Raw genomic sequence first — 23,242 nt, forward strand, 5'->3', positions numbered from 1 at the left:
AGGAATGTATGAGAGTTCCAATTGCTTTGTATCTTTGTCAGCACTTGGTGTTGCCAGTTTTTAAAATTTTAGCCATCTAATATACGTGTGTAATAGTATCTTGTAGTTTTTGTTTGCATTTCTCTCATGATTAATAATGTTAAACATCTTTTCATATGTTTATTTACCATCCACGTATCTTGTGAAGTGTCTATGCAAATTTTTGCTCAATTAGGTTGTTTACTTAACTGAGTTTTAAGAGTTTGTATATTGAGATTAAATTGATTTCCTGCAGTATTAAAGTTTTCTTCATCTTAATCTGGTACTTGTTTTTCCTTACTGGTTGCCCATGCTGGTCTCAAACTCCTGGCCTCAAGCGATCCTCCTGCCTTGGCTTCCCTGGGATTACAGGCATCAGCTTCCTCGCACAACAATTTCTTATAACGTTTATTCCTTGGATGAAATTCCTACTGTAAATACATTTTCTTTTCTTTTTTTGAGATGGAGTCTCACTCTGTCACCCAGCCTGGAGTGCAGTGGCGTGATCTCGGCTCACTGCAACCTCTGCCTCCTGGGTTTAAGCAATTCTCTGCCTCAGCCTCCTGAGCAGCTGGAATTACAGGTGCCCACTACCATGCCTGGCTAATTTTTGTATTTTTAGTAGAGACATGGTTTCACCATCTTGGCCAGGCTGGTCTTGAACTCCTGACCTCATGATCCACCCGCCTTGGCCTCCCAAAGTGCTGAGATTACAGGTGTGAGCCACTGGGCCCAGCCATAAATACATTTTCAATTCTTCTATACAACACATACATGCATACATTGCTGTGGAAGTGGCTTGTTGTGGAAGCATCTGCCACTGACAGAGTGTGGCCTAAAAGCACAGAAGCCAGTCCCTGAGGACAACTGGGCTCTAATGGTGAACAGTAAAAATGGACAATGCGAACTTGAAAGTGTTTTCCTGCCACACGTAGTGTGTAGTGTCACCCTAGTGCTCTCTTTTGACAAAGCTTAACACTGTGCCAGCTAGTAAAGTTCAGCTAGTAACAGTTCAGCTCCAGTGTCAAAAAGTAGGGCAAAGAAGAGTGGATTTGGAGCTGGTGGGGCAATAAACTGAAAATAGACACACTTCTCTATTTTGTGTCATCCCTCTTTTCTAATTCAACTATTTCAACCCCTATTCAGGACCCCCATCTCACGCCCAATTGCTCTAAAAGCTTCCTAATCCATCTTCCTGCCTCTATTCTTATAATATCTTCCCAAATCCATCTTCAACAAAGATGACAGTGATTTGAGTCCAATTTTGACAATAATATTCTCATACTTAAAATTCCTAAGTCCCTCCTCCTAAACAAAGCATATTACATGTTGCCTGGTCTGCCACGTTCCCACCACTACCTGCTGTGAACTTTTAGACTAAAAATTATTCCATTTTTCCCTTCCCTGACATTGCTCACAGAGGAATGCTCTTGTCTCCACTTCATTTTGTTAAGTCCTGAGTCACTCAGGAGGTCCTACCTCTCCCAACTCTGGGCTAAGTATCCATTCTCTTTCTCCTCACAAATCCATTTATTTAATCATCTGAAGAATATTTGTGCTCTATGTTCCAAGTAATGTGCTATATAGTTCCTGTTATAGTCTAGTAATGTATGAATTTTAATTGTGAACTTCAATGTGCTCTAAAGTAAACTAATGAATTCTGAAATTGTATTAAATGAGGAAGAGCTGAAAAGCCAGTGCAGTTGAAACACAGAGCAGAGTGGTATGTGCGAGAAGTAGCTAGAGAAGTAGGCAGGGGCCAGAAAATGAAAGACCATGTCCATGTTAATGATTTTTACTTAAATCAAGGATATGTGAACACAAGTTACTTGTATTAAGGAACTGTTCATTTTTAAAAGGGTTGATAATAGTACTGTAGTTACGCTTAAAAAGTTTTTTTAGAGACACATAATGTTTGGGATTTGCTTCAAAATAATCCTAGGGAGACATGAAAGGTGGGTGGGCTGGTGATGAAACACACTGGACCATGTGTTGATGACTGTGAAAACTGGGTGATGCATACAGGGAGATTATTTTATTCTAATTTTGCACGTGCTTTCAATTTCCAATAATTTAATCAGGAGAAAAATAGATGGGTTTTATTCTAAGAAAGGTGAAAAGATATGAACAGTAAGAATGATCTGAACACTCAGATTTGATTTCAGAAAGATCACAGTCTTCATTGCAGACATCAGAGGAAGAGGGTCAGAGTGGCTGTGAGAGACCATCTTTTTTTTTTTTTTTTTTTTTTTTTTTGTGACGGAGTTTCGCTCTTGTTGCCCAGGTTGGAGTGCAATGGCGTGATCTCGGCTCACTGCAACCTCCGCCTCCCAGGTTCAAGCAATTCTTCTGCCTCAGCCTCCCGAGTAGCTGGGATTACAGGCATGCGCCACCATGCCCAGCTAATTTTGTAATTTTAATAGAGACAGGGTTTCTCCATGTTGGTCAGGCCGGTCTCGAACTCCTGACCTCAGGTGATCTGCCTGCCTCGGCCTCCCAGAGTGCTGGGATTACAGGCGTGAGCCACTGCGCCCGGCCTGTGAGAGACCATCTTAACAGACTTACAGTGGTTCAAGAAAAGAGATGATGGTCAGACTAAGGAGGTGGAAATGGAAATAAGTGAAGGAATGCAAGAACCATTCTGGAGAACTTTAGGGTGAGGGCAGGTGACATCCCCTCAGATAGGGAACAATGCAAGAGGATCATGTTTGGGGGTGGAAGAGAAAGACATGAGCTTAATCTTGAACGAGAGTTGTGGTTGCCTTTCAGATAAGTGAACATTTCAAGGAGGCAATATGGAGATTTCAGAGAAAGCCAGTACTCAATTAGGGATCAGTAGTATGTCACAGATGATCACTGAAGTGTGGTCATCATAGAATAAAAGAATAAAAGAAGTTTGAGAAGAGAAATTTGGTTGAGGCTTGAAAAACTCTTAACATTTAATGACCAGGGAAAAAGATGTGCTAGAAAGGAGACAAAATTGCTGGCCAGGGGTCTGAGGGCATAGGCAGGTGGCAGTGGTTAGAGGAAAAACAATGTGGTGTTGTGAAAATCTAGAAGGGAGTCATGAAGTGCCTAGTGTTTGAGTCAAGACAAAGACAAAAACTGCTCATTTAATTAAGTAACATGCAGGCTAGTGATTTTTCAAGGGCTTTATGGAGTGATGGGGGCAAATCGAAGACTGGGATGGGTTGAGAAGTGAATGGAATTTGAGCAACTGGAGAGAACAAACAAATTTACATGAACTTTGGCTGTGATAGTAAGAGGAGGATGTAGTAGCTGGGTGCTAAGCTTTAAGATAACAAAAGTTTCAGCATGTTTGAATGTTAGTGGGTACAATCACATTGAAGGTGCATAGTTGAATATATAGGAGAGAAAAATCGTAATTCACAATGTGAGATTCCTAAGTAGCAGGATAGGATTCAAGACAGTAAGACTGCCTTGGTTATCAGGAAAGCTCCTCTAATGGAACAGTAAGGAGTGGAGTGCTATCTAAATGGGTTTCTAAGCTGGAAGTGAACTAACGGAGTTCCTTTCATAGAGTTTCTCTTTGCCACTGCCCCCCACTGAAATAGGAAAGGGCATCTACTAAGAGGGGGAAGCAAGGAGTTATAGGCTTGAAAAAATTGACTTCTGAATAGTTGAAGAAAGTTTGAATTTGGAGGTAATGAATTTAGAGATACCAAGTCTAAATTTTGTGTGTGTGCCATCGAATGCTCTGATGCAGTACCAAAGCAGTGGAGTTTGCTTAATGCATCATGTACATCTATCACTGCTTTTATTATGCTTTCATTTACCATTTATTTATCACTTCTTTTTATTTGCCTATTTATGACTGTGTCTCTCCCAGCAAACTAAATTGAGAGCGCTTGCTACATTTAATTGGTTTGGTATCCCTAGCTCCTGGTTTACTGCCTAACCCAATGTAGGTTCTCAGATATTTGACAAAGGTAGAAATGAATAAAGCTTCTGCCTTTACTTGCAACAAACTTTAAAGGGAATTTCCCCTAGATGCTATAGATAAGTGTTTATTATCTACCTATAATTATTTTGTATGCTTTACATGAATTAACTCACTTAAGCCATATGAGTAGGTACTATTACTATTTTCCATTTTTTCAGATGAAGAAACTGAAGCACATAGGGATAAAATAACTTCACATACATAAATAAAACAAAGCATTCTAATACTTTCATACTTATAGCTGACTGACCAAAACAGCAATCACTTAACTTTGTGGTTTGGATATTTCCTTGTAAAAAATCTTATTATAATAGCTATTTCAATAAATCATCCATACAGTATTTCCAAAAAATAAACTGTATCAATAGTGTTAGACGATATTAGGTTACCTCTGCTTCATAGTATATATAATGGTATTTGAAAACCACACGAGGATCCATTTCAATATCCTTATGGATGTCAGATATCCAGACCAGACACTGGGCAAAATATCAAAAGTGAGGAAAAGGAAATAAGGAAATGGGCATTCATCTGGCAAGCTATGAAGTATCTTCCCTTTCTATCCAAAGCTTTCTAAAACTCAGATGCAATAAAACAAATTTAAAAACTGTAGATTGAAGGCTTTTAGAGGTAGTCACTACAATCAGTTCATCTGAGAAGTTGCATCATTATCACAAGCATTTATTGAGTACCCATAGAACTCATGGTACCTTCACGGTGTTTACAGAACTTTGCTTATATGCCGACCTTGCCCTTAAGGAGCTTACAATCTAGTGGAAAGAAAGACGGAGAAACTCAGATGCGATAGAGCAATGAGTGAACAGATACTATAGACTGAAAAATTGCCATAAATGTAAAACACATACTGAAAAATGAGGGTTAATGGGGATGGCAAGGATGATAGGTAGTCCTGGATATACTCCTGACTTCTTGAAGGAGTAAGTATCTAGAATATTCAAGGACGTAAAGTGCAGTTGAGAAAGCCAGGATGCAAACACTTCCTATCTGCTGCCTCTTTTCTTGCTCCCTGCAGCTGAGAATTGCAAAAAGAAAACAGGAATAGAGATAATGGGTAAAAACTTTTTAGTATTCTTTTAGCACTTCTGATTCTGAATTAGACTGGAACAGTCACCATGTAGGTAACTTAGCTATCCTAGATCATCCTAAACTGGTTAAAAGGAAAAAGATCTTAAAAACTAGCTTGTCTATATGAGTTCTATAAACATATATAATTTTACCTTAACTAAAAGGTTAGGATGACTAGGACTGCCACTATGCTAAAGACCACTCAACTGAATATAATACTGACATGGCGAGTTTTATCAGTGATACACATTGTGTACAGCATTGGGGGCTTACTAGATGTGTGGCAGAATATACCCATTTATGAAGGCAGCACATTGGCAAGTAAAAATTTAAGTGGAGGTAGGAAATATCTAGAATACATGATGTTTTATGCAGCTGAACAGGACAACCCTGAAAAGACAAGAATTATGGTAATACCAAAGTGACTAAGGTTGTCTTGATCCCCCCCCGCCACAATTATGAATCAAAACATGGAGTCTTTTTTTTTTTTTTTTTTTTTTTTTTAGGGTAAATACCCTCTTTAGCTGAGTCCAAGACTTTGGATATTAGATTACTGTACCTAAAAAGAGTAAAATGGTGGCCAGGTGTGGTGGCTCACGCCTGCAATCCTAGCACTTTGGTAGGCCGAGGAGGGTGGATCATCTGAGGTCAGGAGTTCGAGACCAGCCTGGCCAATGTGGTGAAACCCCATCTCTACTAAAAATACAAAAATTAGCCAGGCATGGTGGTATGCTTGTGGTCCCAGCTACTCAGGAGGCTGAGGCAGGAGAATCGCTTGAACCTAGGAGGTGGAGGTTGCAGTGAGCCAAGATGGTACCACTGCATTCCAGCCTGGGCAACAAGAGTAAAATGGTCTATGCACAAAGGATGGGGGAAAGGTAGCTCACAGGGCTCAAACATCAGAGGAATGGAGAGGACAGGACAGTGAGGGAATTATCTGGAAGGTAGGTAACTGGATTGAGAACCACAAAAAGCATGTAGGTTTAAGCAGATTACGAGTCATTTTAAACAGCTATTTCAAAGTAAGAGTAGAAACAGGCTGGAGAAAATCTTGGGTAAAATTAGAGTAACATAGTCTAGGATAGGAATCCATCAGTTATGGAGATCAGAGGTAAGATATAGTCAGGGAAATTAGGATTCATCCTTGAAGAGTAATAAAAACCTAAGTGAAACAGGCAATTTGAATTTTCTTTATAAAGAATAAAACTGGAAGAACTGAGTCTGGAAAGGTGAAGTAATCTGGAGTAGGCAGCTACAAAAGGTATAAAATTTGTGGAGAAAGCAAAAATTGGGGCAGAAAATATAAATAACAAGGGAGTACTGCAGTCCTCTGGTGGGAGGTAGATCATAAAGAATCGGTAGAACCATTTACTTTTCCTCACAGTCAACTGCTCTTACACCCAGAGCAGTAGCTGTCAAGTCAATTTTATTGAAAATACACTGGACTTGGACATCCTGAGTGAAACTGCCATCACATAAAGGGCCTGGATTTAAAAGGAATTTTCAAGATTATTTTAACTTCTGGGTTAAGTGTTTAGGGAAAAAAATGTTAAATCTACTTTTCTTATACATGATTGGTGTGTTTAGTTTTTTATCAACTTGACACTACAGTCCAGATTTGCTTCTGATCACACTGGAATATAGGTTTTACCAATGTTCATTATTTTTCAACTTCCTTTATTAAGAATTAAGGCTGGTCGGGCACAGTGGCTCACGCCTGTAATCCCAGCACTTTGGGAAGCCGAGGTGGTCAGATCATTTGCGGTCAGGAGTTCAAGACCAGCCTGGCCAATACGGTGAAACCCCATTTCTACTAAAAATACAAAAATTAGTCAGGCGTGGTAGCGTACTCCTGTAATCCCAGCTACTCAGGAGGCTGAGGCAGAGTTGCTTGAACCCTTGAGGCAGAGGTTGCAGTGAGCCGAGATTGCGCCACTACACTCCAGCCTGGGCCACAGAGTGAGACTCTGTCTCAAAAAAAAAAAAAAAAAAAAAAAAGACTGCACTAACGCCATCAACGTGCATATTGATTCGAAGGCATCTTGCAGCAACTTTTAAAAATTACTGTACATATATATTTAAAAGCATACTTTATTAATGTGCTTATTAAACATTTTAGGGAAAACTTTAAGTGTTCAAAATGTCAAGTTTGTTAGGCATCAATCTGTTAGTGTTTGGGAGTATTGCCTCAGATATCTGGGCAAATTTTTTTCCTCCCATAATATTAAATTATTGGCTGACAATTAATGAATTTTGCCAATGAGTAGAATAATCAAGAAGTTACAAAAAGGATAAGATACTCAGCTATCTTGGCCTTCAAAACAGTCAACGGTGGATTCTAACTGAAATTTTATATATAAATGGTAAATAATCCACCAAACCCGAGGAGTTAACAATTAAAGTTGGCCTATTTATAGTTCACTTTAATAGCTACAATGGAAGATTTAATTTTGGAAACTCAAAAAGGTCAACTAATTTCAAAACTCTTAGGCAAGCTTCTATAACAATGTTACCCATTCCTTAGTAAACAAAAAAAGATCCAAAAAGCTACATTCACTTTTTTTTTGCATTGGTTCACAAATTTAAATGAATTTAGATTACTTTTAGAATAGTAATTAGAATAGTAATTAGAAGCCCTGGGCAGTATGGGAGTTGAGATGTGGGCCTTATTTGGCCCTTAGTAGCTGTGTGACCTTGGGCAAATCACCTCAACAACTCATCATCTAAAGGGGAGGGTTGGGACAGACTGTAATTCATGGACTCTTATGAATCCCCTAAAACTGTATGAAAAACTACCATGTGTATATACTTTTTGGGGAAGCTGGTCCAGTTTTCATTAGGTTCTCAGAGGCAACCTTGATCCCCAAATAAGCTTGCTATGATAACTATATAAGGTTATCACTTGTAAATTGTTCCAGTTCTAAATAGTTGAGTCCTTGTCATAGGAAGAACTTGTCATAGGAAGATGGCTCCCAAGATTCCCTGGTATACATACTCCAAATAACCCCCTCCCTTGACTGTGAACAGGATCTTTGAATATGATAGATATCACCCCTGTGATTGGACTACAATGCAGGGCAAAGGTGAAGGGATTTTGCAGGTGTAATGAAGGTACCTCATCATAATGAAGGCTTTGGGTTAATCAAAAGGGAGATCACCCTGGTGGGTAGGTGGCCTGATCTAATCAGGTGAGACCTTCAAAAGAGCGCTTAAGGCCTTCCCTGAGATCAGAGATTCTCTTGCTGGCCTTGAAGAAGTTGCCATGATTTCTTCAGTTGCTAGGCAATGGATTTTGCCCTATGTGCATAGAAGAGGACCCCATAGCTTTAGATAAGACTGCAGCTCTGGCTGACACCTTTACTGCAGCCTTGTGAGACCCTGAGCAGAAAACCATAACTAGACTCTTGACCTACAGAAATTGTGAAATAATGTATGTTGTTTTAAGACACTAAATTTATGGTAATTATACCAAAATTACACAGCAGTTATTCTCTAAAGCCAAAATTTAGCTTAATCTCTGTAACTTTTTCCTTGAGGAAACTGAGGCAATGGAGAATCCAAAAAGGGTGCCCCCATAAATTAATGTTACAATAAACCCAGTCATTTTACAATGCAGTTATACCTTTAAAGAAACAAAAAACTCCTCACCCTATGAAGTGCTGCTGAGGTAAGCCTAAACTAAATGATACACTCCCTCTCCCCAAAATTCTTCTAGATCCATTTTTAATGATTCATAGATAGCTCTAATTATAGAAATGCTCCAGGTTTGGTCCAGAGCAATGTGGATCAATGGAAAGTATTATTTCCACCATAACACACAATTACTGAAGTCTTTGAAAATTACAAAGGAAATATATTTAAAGACAGATTTTAGACTAGGGCGTCTCGCACACCCCTAATATAATATTCGTATTTTTACAGCACTTGAGGTGGTCTCAATGTTCAAAAAGACAGTTTAAGACATGAAACGTTAAGAACATTTAGCTTATTAGGCATATTATTCTATGCCCCCATCCCCATCAGAAATAAGCCTGTGTTAAAAATGAATCAATTTCCTAGATCACTGGAGAATTAAAAAAAAAAAAGTTTAACTCAGGTAACCGTGATGAACTGTCAACTGTACTGAAATAATTTCAGAGACAGAAAAGCCCTTCCCAGAATTTCTACTAGAAAATCAATGTTCAATATTAGGCTATACATGGAAATAAAATATTTAAATGATATGGTAGTCCTTATACCCAGAGATACTAATATCACCCTTACCTATTTTCCATATCACTATTCTATACAATAATCTGTATATAAAATTTGTATACAAGCTCATTGGCTTACTTTGAATCCAATATTTTTTACTAAAAAACACAAATTATGTAAAGTATTGCTGTGTTCACCTTCCAATTACTGAAACCTTCTGTACTATGCTTTGTATACAATCCATCATTTGGAGCTGTATTTTGAAGATATAGCAATACTCAAAATATAGTTCAAGTTGTCTCGGTCTGTTTTACTGGAGAATGAAGGAAAGTTAAAACCTTGGTTTGGATAGGGAGAAAACTGAAGCACTGATGGTGTCAACTGGACAAATTCAGTGGGCTAAAATATTAATATGTCCATACTGAAATGACAGAACCGAAGAAATTTCTTGTTATGCTGGTTCTAGGTAAAAAGACAGGACGCTAATGTAAGCCATTGAATTATACTCTAACTTTACAAAAAAAAAAAAAAAAAAAATCCACACACCACACACACACACCCCATGTAAAACATTGCTTTAAGTTTTAATGTTTATTTCCCCAAGACAGCCTAGCCTGCACTCTACTTGGATAAATTTTACAAGCTAGTTTTCTGCTGCTTCTAGTTTTAAACTTTAACCATGTTTCTGATGACAAGGAATGCTGCAAAAATACTCTAGTTCAACAAAGAGTTATGATCACAAAATAATTTTTATCCATTCTACAGTGTTTCAGAATTACCAGTTGATTTTTAAACACAAAGTAGATATAGATGCTAATGGTGGCTAATCTGGTATGTTTCTTATAGCAAACTGTTGTTCATGCAACACTTGTGCTCAAAGGGGAAGGCACAGGATTTCCTACAATGAGCCACCTTATAAAGAGTTCTTTTTGTACAAATTAATTTATGTCACATTTAATTTAGTGTGCATAACCTCAAAACTGAGGTATTATTCCAATTTATAAAAACCACTTGCATAACTTCTATGCAAGTTTTAAAAATACAAAGTTTTCTCCCTAAAGTGGCTCAAAATAGATTGTTCATGGCTGCCTACATCTAAGATAAAAAGATTCTAAAACAATTGAACAGATTAGGCATATTATTAAAGGTGTTCAAACCATTACTTGATTTGTACATCTACTCAAACCTCTTCATCGGTCTTTATTCAGCAGTACATATGCACCAAATTCCATTTTAGAAGTTTCCATATCATTTTCATAGAAAACAAAGTTTGAAAACAAGTAACATTTAAACACAGCACGGTATTCTACCACAACTGAAACTTTTTTCTTCTTCTTCTTTACAGGACTCAACAAAATCTAAAAATGAACTATGCTGTAGATTTACCTCATGCAAAGATCTTTATGTTATCTCTGAAAATGAAAAGGATGGCCTTTTAAGCACATTTTACTGTTTTATACTATTATGGCAACTTGTGTACTGCAACACAGTCTATTTTGAGGGAAATTTATGATTTTTTTCATGCAAAAATCTACACAAATTAGTTTTGATGATATGGAAAGCTTTTCATAGCATCAAACATTCATCTGGTGCAAATGCACAGGGAAACCTTCCTGAAAAGTTTTCTGACTTGAGAAGCAACTGAAAAAAAGGCATACTAGGTAAAGTACATAAAAACTAAAAAAAAAAAAAAAAAAAAAAGGAAAAGGAAAGAAAGGCAAAAAAGAAAAAAAAAAGAGTGGGGTGGGGGGAAGGAGGTGGGAAAGGGGGAAATAGAAAACACAGGCTGCAGAGTAAACCAATGTCTGCTGCTAAACCAGTCTTTGTTTTCATGTCCAGTGTACATTAACACTTATGATCTCATTTTGATGATTTACTAGGTTTGTTATCAGCCCCCTGAAGGTGAATCAAGCTTGCATGCGTTCACATACAGCACCACAACCACACTCTCGTACACAGTCACTCCAGGACTAGGAGTCTGCTTCATGAGTGAAGAGCCCTAGATTTCAAAGATGAACCTGGCTCTCCATTACTGAGCCAGACATTCATTCAACATTGTCCATTCACACACTGCTTCATAGCAAGGCCTGGGCTCATTTTCCTTTGACTTATATGGGCAGCCTATTCTCTTTTATGCTTACAAGGCTTGAAGATGACAGTACTGCACTTTCCCCTCAATTGATATAGAGTAAGTCAATGTTCTTTCTCAGGCACTGACGATCTGTGACCTGTAGCCCTTTTTACTTTGAACAACCTAAATAAGCATTCATGTAAAGTTTTCATTACATTTTGCCACTCATTCTCACTCGCACCCACTCGCCATCTTGACCTCATTTGGGCATTTTCTGTGATTCCAAATGAAATCTTCACATTTTCTTTCCCGATTTAATGCAGCAGCAGATCCCATGAGCCAAGCTTGATGGATCAAACCTTTTAATATATATGTATATATATATATATATATATATATATATCTCAGTGCTGCATTGTACCTAACTTCCACAACATCTTTCTAAAACTGGAACCCTTCTGTTGGTACATTGGCAGATGAATTGAAACCAAATGTTCCGCCTTGAATTGCCTCTGGAACAAGGCTAGGGTCTTCATCAATCTAGGTGAAAAAAAGAAAAAGAATGTGATAATTAGTTTTAAAATATATAAAAATAGTATTATAGTACAAATCCCATTACCCTTAAAAAAAGGTCTGGAAAGATGATGAATGCCAACACTCTCTTACCATCCTTTAGAAAATTTAAACAGTTTATAAAAGGTTTTTTTTTTCTTTCTTTTTTGAGATGGGGTCTCACTCTGTCACCCAGGCTGGAGATGAGTGGCACAAACATAGCTCATTGCAGCCTCAACTTCTTGGGCTCAAGCGATCCTCCCATCTCAGCCTCCCAAGTAGCTGGGACTACAGGTGTGCACCACCACGCCTGGCTAATTTTTGTATTTTTTGTAGAGATGGGGTTTCACCATATTGCCCAGGCTGGTCTCAAACTCCTAAGCTCAAGCAATCTGCCTGTCTTGACCTCCCAAAGTATTGAGATTACAGGTGTGAGCCACTGTGCCCACCCAAGGCTTTTTCTTAAGGGATGCCAAAATGAGAAAAAAGAGAATATGTAAGACGGGCATTTTCCAAAAGAATGAAGGAACAGTAATGATGGCCCTAAGTCTCAAAGAGAGGATGCAAAATTTGGTCTCATTACAATTTCCCTTAAACCTGGGCAAGTACAGCTAGGTGCAGTGGCTCATGCCTGTAATCCCAGCACTTTGGGAGGCTGAGACAGGTGGATCACCTGAGGTCAGAAGTTCAAGACCAGCCTGGCCAACGTGGCGAAACCCCATCTCTACTAAAAATACAAAAATTAGCTGGGCATGGTGGCGTGCGCCTATAATCCCAGCTACTTGGGAGGTTGAGGGTGGAGAATTCCTTGAACCTGGGAGGCAGAGGTTGCAGTGAGCCAAGATTGTGCCACTGCACTCCAGCCTGGGTGACAGAGCAAAACTCTGTCTCAAACAAAACAAAAAACAAAACAAAACAAAACAAACCACAAAACAAAAAAACCCCGGGCAAGTACATAAAGACAATCACATTAAAAAAAAAATCTAATGCCACCACTTTTGGAAAGTAAGTGAATCTTTGGTATATCTTTCCACAGCAATTAGAGACAAATGGTATTTGGGCTTAAAATAGTAAAATACAGACTGATTATCCCTAATCTGAAAGTCCAAAACAAAGAATATTCCAAAATCTGAAACTTTCTGGGCACCAATATGATGCTCAAAGGAAATGCTCATTGGAACATTTTGAATTTCAGATGCTCAAGTGGTAGAAATAATTCAAATATTCTAAAATTCAAAAAAACCCAAAATCCAAAACGGTTCTGGTCCCATGCATTTCAGATAAGGGATACTCCACCTATAATAGTTCTGTTAATAATGGTTATTATTATTATTATATACATTATTCTATATGTTTTGCATCTAAAGGCTCCTTTTTGAAATTCCACAATATTACAAACCTGTAGTGTACTTCCTATAACTATGTATATCATCTGAATTATTCTTTTCACAATCTAAGTCAAGAATGAAAACTACATGTTGAGGTATTAGAAATTATACGGCTATTACAATTAGTCACCAAATTGCAAATTATGATTTTCAAAAATCCAACTTTAAGACATACGATCAAAGTTACCCTTAAAAGAATATGCCAGGCTGGGCGTGGTAGCTCATGCCTGTAATCCCAGCACTTTGGGAGGCCACGATGGGAGAAATGTTTGAGTCCAGGAGTTCAAGATCAGCCAGGGCAACAACATAGGGAGACCTTGTCTCTACAAAAGACTTAAAAAATTAACCGGGCATAGTGGCATGCTCTATTTGGGAGGCTGAGGTGGGAGGATCACCTGAGCCAGGGAGGGGGAGGTTGCAGTGAGCTGTGACTGCGCCAATGCACTCCAGCCTGGGCCCCGTCTTTAAAAAAAGAAAGAAAGAAAAAAAAAAAACACTTTATTTTATTTCTGGTTTATTTAACTGGCATTATATTCTAAATAGGACTAAGCTTAGACGACTATAAGTAAATAGTCTATAATTTTCTTTTCTGATATTGTCCTTGTCAAGTTAATGTTCAAACTATACATACTTAACAAAATGTTTAAAAACATTCTATCCTTTTTGATAATATGGAAAGGCATGCAGTAAAAGATTTATTCTTTGAAAAGCTGAGAAATCATTAAAGAAATCCTCTGGTGGCTGCACTGAACCACTATAAAATTTTCTAAGGAGCAATTGGTTTAATTTTAGATTTACTTTTCCAAAGAGGAAATACTAAAAATAAGTCAATACTTTAATTTCCACTACTATTACTAACAATCTGAAGATATTTTTGTATACTATACCTTACATTATATAGTGCCTTACCTTTTTATTTCCATCTTATTTATTTATTTTCATATTTGTTTTTGGTCATGAAATAAAAACAGTGACAACCCATTCAAGTGTGGATTAACTACTGTCATAAAGAACTTATTACAGGATATACTAGTATCACTGTTTTGTTTATAAATATGGTATGCTATTAACAATTTTAAAAAATGAGAACTATAAAGACACCAAGTGAAAATAAAGTCTGACTCATCTAGTTTGGTCAAAAAAGTCCTTATTTTCTTGCCATTAGAGCTAATATGCCCTGAAGGGATCTTAAAATATTGAAATATTTATGTTTTCAAAGCAGGTGACATTACTGTCATACATCTATTTTAATTCCATTCCAAAAAAATACACATGTATGTCCCCCAGCTTACTATATATATTACTTTATCCAGATCTATGTTTATATATAAAATTAAGAAAACTACAAATTATTAAATACATCATCTGAAGAGAAGAACTGATCAATGATCTCATAGGCCAATTTGTAGATGTCTTCATTTTCATGATTTTGAAGTTGTTCAATTTTCTCCAGCCCTGCAAGAAATTTTGTAATGTGAAACAATAGTAATATTTAAAGAGCAGTGACAAGTTAGAATAATCTTTGGAACACATAATCCAATTTCTGAATTGCAAATTTTTTGAATTATAATTTTTGGGAATTTAAAGGTGAATCTTAAATATAAAAAAATTTTATGCACAAAGATATAGCATATTTATCTTAAAATTAACAACCTGAGTGTCTGCTTGTAAATGTATAAATAAGTGTATAAATAAGTAGTGAGACATCTGCCTATTCATCAGAATACATAACCAGTAATAACATGTAAAATTCCATTTGTTTAAGTAAAAAGCAGAATCTTCCTACTTTCCAGCACCTGCCAAGTTTTTCTAGTGAGCATGTATGAAAATAAATTTAAAATACTGGTGATTAATAAATATGATGCTTAAGATAGCTGTTAAGTTTACTGGAAAATGATGAAGATCTAACCCAGTATTTCAGGGGAAAAGAGAATTTTCCCTGTAAACATTAATGAGTTTAAATTATAGGCAGAAACATTAAAAAGTATATACTTAACTTGTTGATATGCAAATTGGATCCTGTTTTACTTTAGAGGAAAAATAATTTTAAAGTCTTCGAAAAAAGTGAAATTGCCCCTTCATGAGTGTTCTTCCTCTATCCATTTCTTAAATGGAGAAAGTTATCTCAGGCTCACTTCTCACCTACACACTCATTCTGGTGATCTTCCCATTAAAAAATTTGGCTACTACACATAGGCTGAGGACTTGCAAATCTATAGTTTCATTTCTTTTCTGAGCTTCACATGCATAAAATTAAAATGCCTGTGTAATTCTACCAGAAAATTTCATAGCTACCTAAAACTCAAACTGTCTAAAACACAATTTGTTATTTGCCTTCCTCATTTAAACGGTTCGTCCTACAGTTGTATTCTTATTTGGTGATAATCAACAATAGCTTGAAATCTAAGAGAAAGCCCACGTTCCCTTTCCCTCAATATCCCACAATCAAACCTCAAAAACTTGAAAGTCCATCCACTGGACTTTAAATCTCCTCATCTCCCCTTTGTCTCTATTATTACTGCCTTCATTTATTGTGGCTTGGCCACTATATACTTTCTTTCTTTTTTTCTTTCTTTTTTCTTTTTTTTTGAGACAGAGTCTCACTCTGTTGCCCAGGCTGGAGTGCAGCGGCGTGATCTTGGCTCACTGCAGCCTCTGCCTCCTGGGTTCAAATGATTCTCGTGCCTCAGCCTCCCGAGCAGCTAGGATTACAGGTGTGCGTTACCACGCCTGGCTAATTTTTTATATTTTTAGTACAGACGGGGTTTCATCATGCTGACCAGGCTGGTCTTGAACTTCGGGCCTCAGGTGATCTGCCTGCCTCGGGCCTCCCAAAGTGCTGGGATTACAGGTGTGAGCCACTGTGCCCGGCCATAAATACTTTCTTAACTGGTCTCTTCCTGCCTCCTGTCTCCAAAGGCTTCATTCCCCCGATATCCATGTGCCATCTGAATGTACCCATCCCCTAGATGAATCACCAATGGCCTGCCACTCCTATGGCACAATCCACTGGGGATTCCTGGGTCTCACCTCCAGTGAGGTAGGCAATGTTCAAGAACTTACATTTTTACTTGAATGTATAAAGATATTTTAGTAATTAAAATGTTTACAAGTTAAAAAAAATCAAGTAGTAAAAATAATTAAGTATGCCTATTGTCATTTTTTGTTACTTAATCCCTAATTAGTTCTGTAACACTATTCCCCATCTCTTGTTCCTAACTCGACAGTTATAGATTTTTTTTATTGTTGTTGTTCTATCAGTCACTTTAGTAACTTTAAATATATCTATTTCTTACTACATTAATTTTGAAGCCTCTCACCATTCCCATTTAGTTGAAGTTATGGGTTCTCCTACTTTTGCAGTTACCTATCTTTTCATTCACTTTTCAACTTCTGTCAGAAATACCTTTACATTTATGCTTATCCAGATTGATAACACTTACATTGTGTTACACAGCCACATTTGAAATTTTCATGTTCTGTCTATATATTAACTCTAAGACTTGAAAGCTAATATGTATTGTTTACATTCCAGGAGGCTCTGGTACATGGCCATGTTTGGAAACTATTGCCCTAAAGAATAAAACATCTGCTGTGCCATAAAGCTTGTTAAGACTTCACAGGAGGCCGGGCGCAGTTGCTCACACCTGTAATCTCAACACTCTGGGAGGCTTAGGCGAGTGGATCACCTGAGGTCAGGAGTTCAAGAGCAGCCTGACCAATATGATGAAATCCCGTCTCTACTAAATATACTAAAAATTAGCTGGGCGTGGTGGCAGGCGCCTGTAATCCCAGCTACTCAGGAGGCTGAGGCAGAAGAATCACTTGAACCTGGGAGGCAGAGGTTGCAGTGAGCCGAGATTGTGCCATTGCACTCCAGCCTGGGCGACAGAGCAAGACTCTGTCTCAAAAAAAAAAAAAAAAAAAAAAAAAAAAGCCTTCACAGGAGGCTGGTTACTTCTCCAGCTTTGTCTCTTGGTAGTTTCTACGCCATACTGTGTGATTCAGCAACACTGAACTACTTATAATTTGCTGAATGCTATTTCTCACCTCAGACTTTGCTCATGGTGTTATCTCTGCCTGGAACACCTTTCATCCCTTTTTACTTTATTAATCCTTATTCATCTCTCAAAATCCAGCTCAGGTGCACTTCCTGCTTCTTCCAGAATGGATTAGGCATCCCATTTTGTTGTACATTTCTTTTTCTTTTTTTTTTTGAGACGGAGTCTCGCTCTGTCACCCAGGCTGGAGTGCAGTGGCGCGATCTCGGCTCACTGCAAGCTCCATCTCCCGGGTTCACACTCTTCTCCTGCCTCAGTCTCTCCGAGTAGCTGGGACTACAGGCACCCGCCACCACGCCCAGCTAATTTTTTGTATTTTTAGTAGAGACAGGGTTTCACCGTGGTCTCGATCTCCTGACCTCATGATCCGCCCGCCTCGGCCTCCCAAAGTGCTGGGATTACAAGCGTGAGCCACCACGCCCGGCCTTTTGTTGTACATTTCTATTAGGGTAATTAGCACATTAAATCAGTTCATATTTATCAAGACTAGACTACATGCCTTGAGGGCAAGGACTGTGTCTTGTTTACCACTGTCTTCCCAGTAACTTATCACAGTGTCTGTTCAATATATGGCAGCAATTCAGTTACCTAAGCATATGCAAGAGGCTAAGCAGGACTGTACATATAGAATATAATATTTATTCTGTTACTTGAATATCTAAGACAGAAGAATGTAGATGTGCTATATTAGTTGGCAAATAAAGGTAGTTACAAAGAGAACATTAAGATGTGGAATAAGGGCTTACAATAAACTTACCTCCACATTCTTCTATAAGATTGCCTATGGTTTCTGCCTCATCTTCAGCCATTTTTAATATATTACTTAGTCCATCGAGTACTACTTGCACAACTTGTGCATCTTTTACAGTCAGCAAGTTGCAAAAAGGTGGGATAACATTTTGTTGGATAAGGTAAGCCACCTGAAGAATAAAAACAACATAAAATAATGCAATATAGGTAAACTTTGTGTGCCATGTTATCTCACTGGAATAATTTTGATTTTGAAATTTCGAGTATAGAAATATGACCTCATCTCTCTCATGTTAAGTGTGCCTACATTATTAATCTAACCTCCTTTTCTTTTAAATTTAGTTTCCTTTTTCCTGAACTTAGAAAAAAACAACGTAAAATTAAAGGAATCACTCAACTTCATATTAAACATTTCTTTGCCATAAGAAATACTTCCTTCAAAGATTTTTCCCTTTAAGAGTAAGAAATTATGAAATCACTTAAGGAGGCTAGTAGTGGAGGCTGTATGCTATTTTTATTTAATTAAATTAATTAATTAAATATAGAGAGATGGGGTCTCACTATGTTGCGCAGGATTTATTTATTTATTTAATATATAGAGATGGGGTCTCACTATGTTGCCCAGGCTGGTCTTGAACTCCTGAACTCAAGAGATCCTCCTGCCTTGGCCTCACAAAATGCTAGGATTACATGCATGAGCCACTGCATCCCGCCTGGATACTAGTTTCAAAAAACTACAATGGCTCAGTGTGACAGCATCCAGTGGCTCACATGTGCCTGGCTACCTCTCAATTCACTATTCTATTGATTTCACAATATTTTCCAATGATTTCAGTATTTCATTAGTTATAATTTCCATGCATTATATTAATATTTCTGTTCTGCTCTGTATTTATGTGAATTCACTGATAACCACCAGTCTACAGCTTTTTTGTTACAGTTATCAATTTATTGCTATTCAGCTCTAAATTTGTTCTTTTTACCTACTCTGTGAAACAGATCTAACCTCTTTAAAACTGTTTTTCCTTTGCCAGTTGGCACAGTGTTAAGCTTTGTCACCTGCACGACCTGAGAGTGGGTGCCTCTTTCCTAGGCATCTTACATTCCTCACCCTAGTTCCTAAGTCCTAGCCATCTGGTTGAGTTTTTAATTCCTTGTTTGGTTTGCTGCTGATGAATTTGTTATTGTTGCTGTCTTTTTACTTTTTGTTGTTGTTGTTCATTTGTTAGGAGAATCAGTGATGCAGTTTCTTCCATATTAACTTAAGAAGTCTGTTCATTCCTAATACTGTTAAAAAAAAAAAAAACAAAACAAAAAACTCCTGACTATAGGGGCCTCAATTTTACCATGGATTAAAAAATTCTTGTAGGCCAATAAATTGGGAAAAAGAACACTTCTGTGAAGTATGACGAAACCAAGTCAAGGTGATACTTCTATGTGACAAAGAAAGTTATATACCTGTTATATAAAAGTTAGTACCTGTTATCTTGCTATTATTTTATTTTTTTAATAGAGATGTGGTGTCACTGTGTTGCCCAGGCCAGTCACAAAACCCTGGCCTCGGGTGATCCTCCAGCCTTGGCCTCCCAGGGTGTTGCTATTATTTTAAATTATAACTTACTCCAATCTAAATCAAAATTACCTGTACTTTTATTTTACCAGTTTTGAGAAATAAATTTTAAAAAGCTCAACTTACTTGATCTTTCCTTCCACTAATTGTTAAGTTACTTATGGCCCAAGCAGCTTCTTTTTGAGTGCCAAAATCCCCCTGTAAAAAGGCAAAACAAAAGGCTATAAAAATTGCCACATAGAGTAAACTGGAAAAAACGTTTGCTGTGATGATTTTTCAACTGCTTATTTTCCAAGGTCTCCTTTTAGTCTTTCTGTATATATCATTTTTCTTATTAAGACAGGTCTTTGAACTATACCCAATCTACCCTAAATACATGGAGACACCTTTCTGTGAACTCTCCTGGAAACAAACTGAGTTAATATTATTATTTAATATTATCAGATTAAATGAAGTTGATGATAAAATGAAATAAAAATAGTAAAGAAAAAATTTAAAAATCTACGATTTCACTACAAAGAGTCATGTAAACGAACATATTCTTTTACACACAAAAATGATACCCACCATTAATGAAACTATGATAAAGATGTTATACATTGCCTTTTCAAATATGAAATGAAGAAATATTTAAAAGTCATTAAAAAATTCATATACATAAACTTCATAATCTCATTTTTGAGAATTTACCAAGAAAATAATATAAAGCAGAGTAATAATATCTTTCTATATATGGTTATCACAGCACCATAATAGCCAAAAAGTAAAAACAACTAAAATTCTCAATAAGCATAATTGTCTAATTATGGTAAATCTGCTGAATAAGCAACTATTAAATATTAAGACAAGTGGCAACCTGAAAAAATGCTTATGATGTATTAAAAAACCAGAAAAATAAAAGAAATGCAAATTAAAATATCCATATCTCCTTTCATATTTATCAGAATAAGAAAATCTAAATATATGTGTGTGAGGCTGGTAGCATAAAATGGCATAATTCTTATAGAGGGGAATTAGCCCTATAATAGCAAAATTTACATATATGTTTATCTGTAGATCTAGTAATCCCAAATATAATCGGGCAAAAACATCAAAAAAACTCACAAGCTATTCTTTTTTTTTTTTGAGAGGATCTCGCTGTTGCCTAGGCTGGAGTGCAGTGGCGCAATCTCGGCTCACTGCAACCTCCACCTCCTGGGTTGAAGTGATTCTCCCACCCCAGCCTCCTGGGACTAAAGGAATGTGCCAGTTTTTGTATTTTTTGATAGAGACACGGTTTCCCCATGTTGGCCAGGCTGGTCTTGAACTCCTGACCTCAAGTGATCTGCCCGCCTCACCCTCCCAAGTGCTGAGATTACAGGTGTGAGCCACTGTGCCCAGCCACAAGCTATTCTTTTATTTATTTATTTATTTTTTGAGACAGAGTCTCACTCTGTCGCTCAGGCTGGAGTGCAGTGGCACAATCTTGGCTCACTGCAAGCTCTGCCTCCTGGGTTCACACCATTCTCCTGCCTCAACCTCTCGAGTAGCTGGGACTACAGGCGCCCACCACCACGCCTGGCTAATTTTTTGTATTTTTAGTAGAGACGGGGTTTCGCTGTGTTAGCCAGGATGGTCTCGATATCCTGACCTCATAATCTGCCCGCCTCGGCCTCCCAAAGTGCTGGGATTACAGGCATGAGCCACTGCGCCTGGCCACTATTCTTTAAAGTACTATTTAACAACAAACACTGGAGACATCTCAAATATCATCAATAATAGATTGACTTCATACATTATAGTGCATCTGTACAATGCAGTACTATGTAGCTATGAAAGGAATAAGAAAAACAAGGAGTAAGAAAAAAAAAAACAAGGAATAAAGAAGCTCTCTATACAGTGCTATGGGAGTGACATTTTTTTAAGTACATTATTGATGAAATATATTCTGAAGGCAAACAAATGTCAAAGAAATCTTAAAAGTACATTCAGTAGTCATGTTGTCAGGGGCAATATGGCTTTGTTATTTTTATATATATACATATATATCAAAAAATATATTTGCATCTCTTTTGTCTTATGCTGAAAATTAGGAGTTTTTTATGGTCTTTAGGATATATGTCATCAATGATGTACTTAATGTATATTGACGTGTATCCACAGATCTATACATACCAAAATATAAGAAAAATAAGTAATTATGTTAATGTTTTTAGGAAGATTTTCAGCATAAAAGAGATGTAAATATAAAATCAGAGGAATAAAAATTAAAAACCCTGTTATCTTAAATATCCAATAATATTTAATAGCCCCCTTTCATTCATAATTCATTTTTTATGAACTCTCATGTTCCTGAACTCATCATCTTTCACTTTCTACAACAATGCCTATCATTTATTTTGTTTACTCAGGCCTAGAAAAAATGACAACATTGTAACAATGATCACCTTTATAGCTGAAATATGATCCTTAAACACCATTCTCTACAAAACAAAATCAAGATACCATAGAAAAATAGTTAATTCCAGTTCTAGATCAGAAAACATGTAAGATAGGCCTGGGAATCACGTCATATCCAAAAGGTGTAGCTCTCAAAAACTAGTGATAACATAAAAGATACAGGTCACCAATTCTAAGAAGTTCCTGTTGGTCAGGAACAAACAGAGTGCCAAAAACAGTAACAACTAAAATGGATTAAAACTTGCAAAATATATTTTAAAAATTCATAATTTCCAAATGACACTAAAAAAAAAAATCTACTCTGGTCTGCTTTCAAGGTTATTAGGGAACGAGTCATTCTAAAAAATGACTGATAAGGACAAAGAATCAAACATTTATCTTGCCTATCCTAAATGAACTATATTTCAAAGTATTAATAAACAACAGCTGATAAAGAAATGCTCTTGGCCAGGCGTGGATGGCTCACACCTGATCACTTGAGGTCAGGAGTTGGAGACTAGCCTGGCCAACATGGTGAAACCGCGTCTCTACTAAAAATACAAAAATTAGCTGTGTGTGGTGGCATGCACCTATAGTCCCAGCTACTTGGGAGGCTGAGGCACAAGAATTGCCTAAACCCGGGAAGTAGAGATTGCAGTGAGCCGAGATCGTGTCACTGCACTCTAGCCTGGGTGACAGCGAGACTGTCTTAAAAAAAAAACAACAAAACAAAAAACAAGACAAGTTCTTTACTAAAGAATCATGGCCAATACACAAAGAATGACGGAATTAGAAAGTCACCATTTTGTAACTCCTAGTAAAACAAGGGATCCTAACAAGGATCATCAATGGCTACCTAAAAACCATAGGTGAAAGATTAATGGGTAACTTTATAACCATCAGCTGGAAAAGGCTGTAAAACCTCAGATCACTCAACAATCTTAATATCACTACATGTAAGACAGACTGTGTCTCCTCATGTGAATCATTAGGAAATAGAGTTGTGCATGACATACTCTTGCCTAAAAAACTGAACTCGATTTACAGGAAACACAGAGAAACAGATTAATCTTCTCTTTAATTACAGATCAGTGTTCAGAACCCTCATGCTGTGATTGTTTCTTCTACTTTGTGGGTTTTTTTTTTGAGACAGCGTCTTGCTCTGTCACT

The 23,242-nt window shown here is 37.2% G+C and overlaps 1 protein-coding gene across 1 annotated transcript in view; it reads right to left on the minus strand.

The window, feature by feature from the left end:
- Positions 1-4,647: 4,647 nt before the first annotated feature.
- Positions 4,648-23,242, minus strand: part of KPNA4 (karyopherin subunit alpha 4) — a 70,404-nt gene continuing 51,809 nt past the window's right edge. Inside the window, exons 14-17 of the mRNA XM_003256385.4 lie at positions 19,781-19,852; positions 18,092-18,254; positions 14,634-14,728; positions 4,648-11,873 (exon numbers count right to left, since the gene is read on the minus strand). Of these exons, the coding sequence (XP_003256433.1) occupies positions 11,775-11,873; positions 14,634-14,728; positions 18,092-18,254; positions 19,781-19,852 (429 nt within the window). The 3' untranslated portion in view covers positions 4,648-11,774. The remainder of the gene's footprint in view (positions 11,874-14,633; positions 14,729-18,091; positions 18,255-19,780; positions 19,853-23,242) is intronic.

Source organism: Nomascus leucogenys, chromosome 11, assembly GCF_006542625.1.
Source record: "Nomascus leucogenys isolate Asia chromosome 11, Asia_NLE_v1, whole genome shotgun sequence".
Lineage (NCBI taxonomy): Eukaryota > Metazoa > Chordata > Mammalia > Primates > Hylobatidae > Nomascus > Nomascus leucogenys.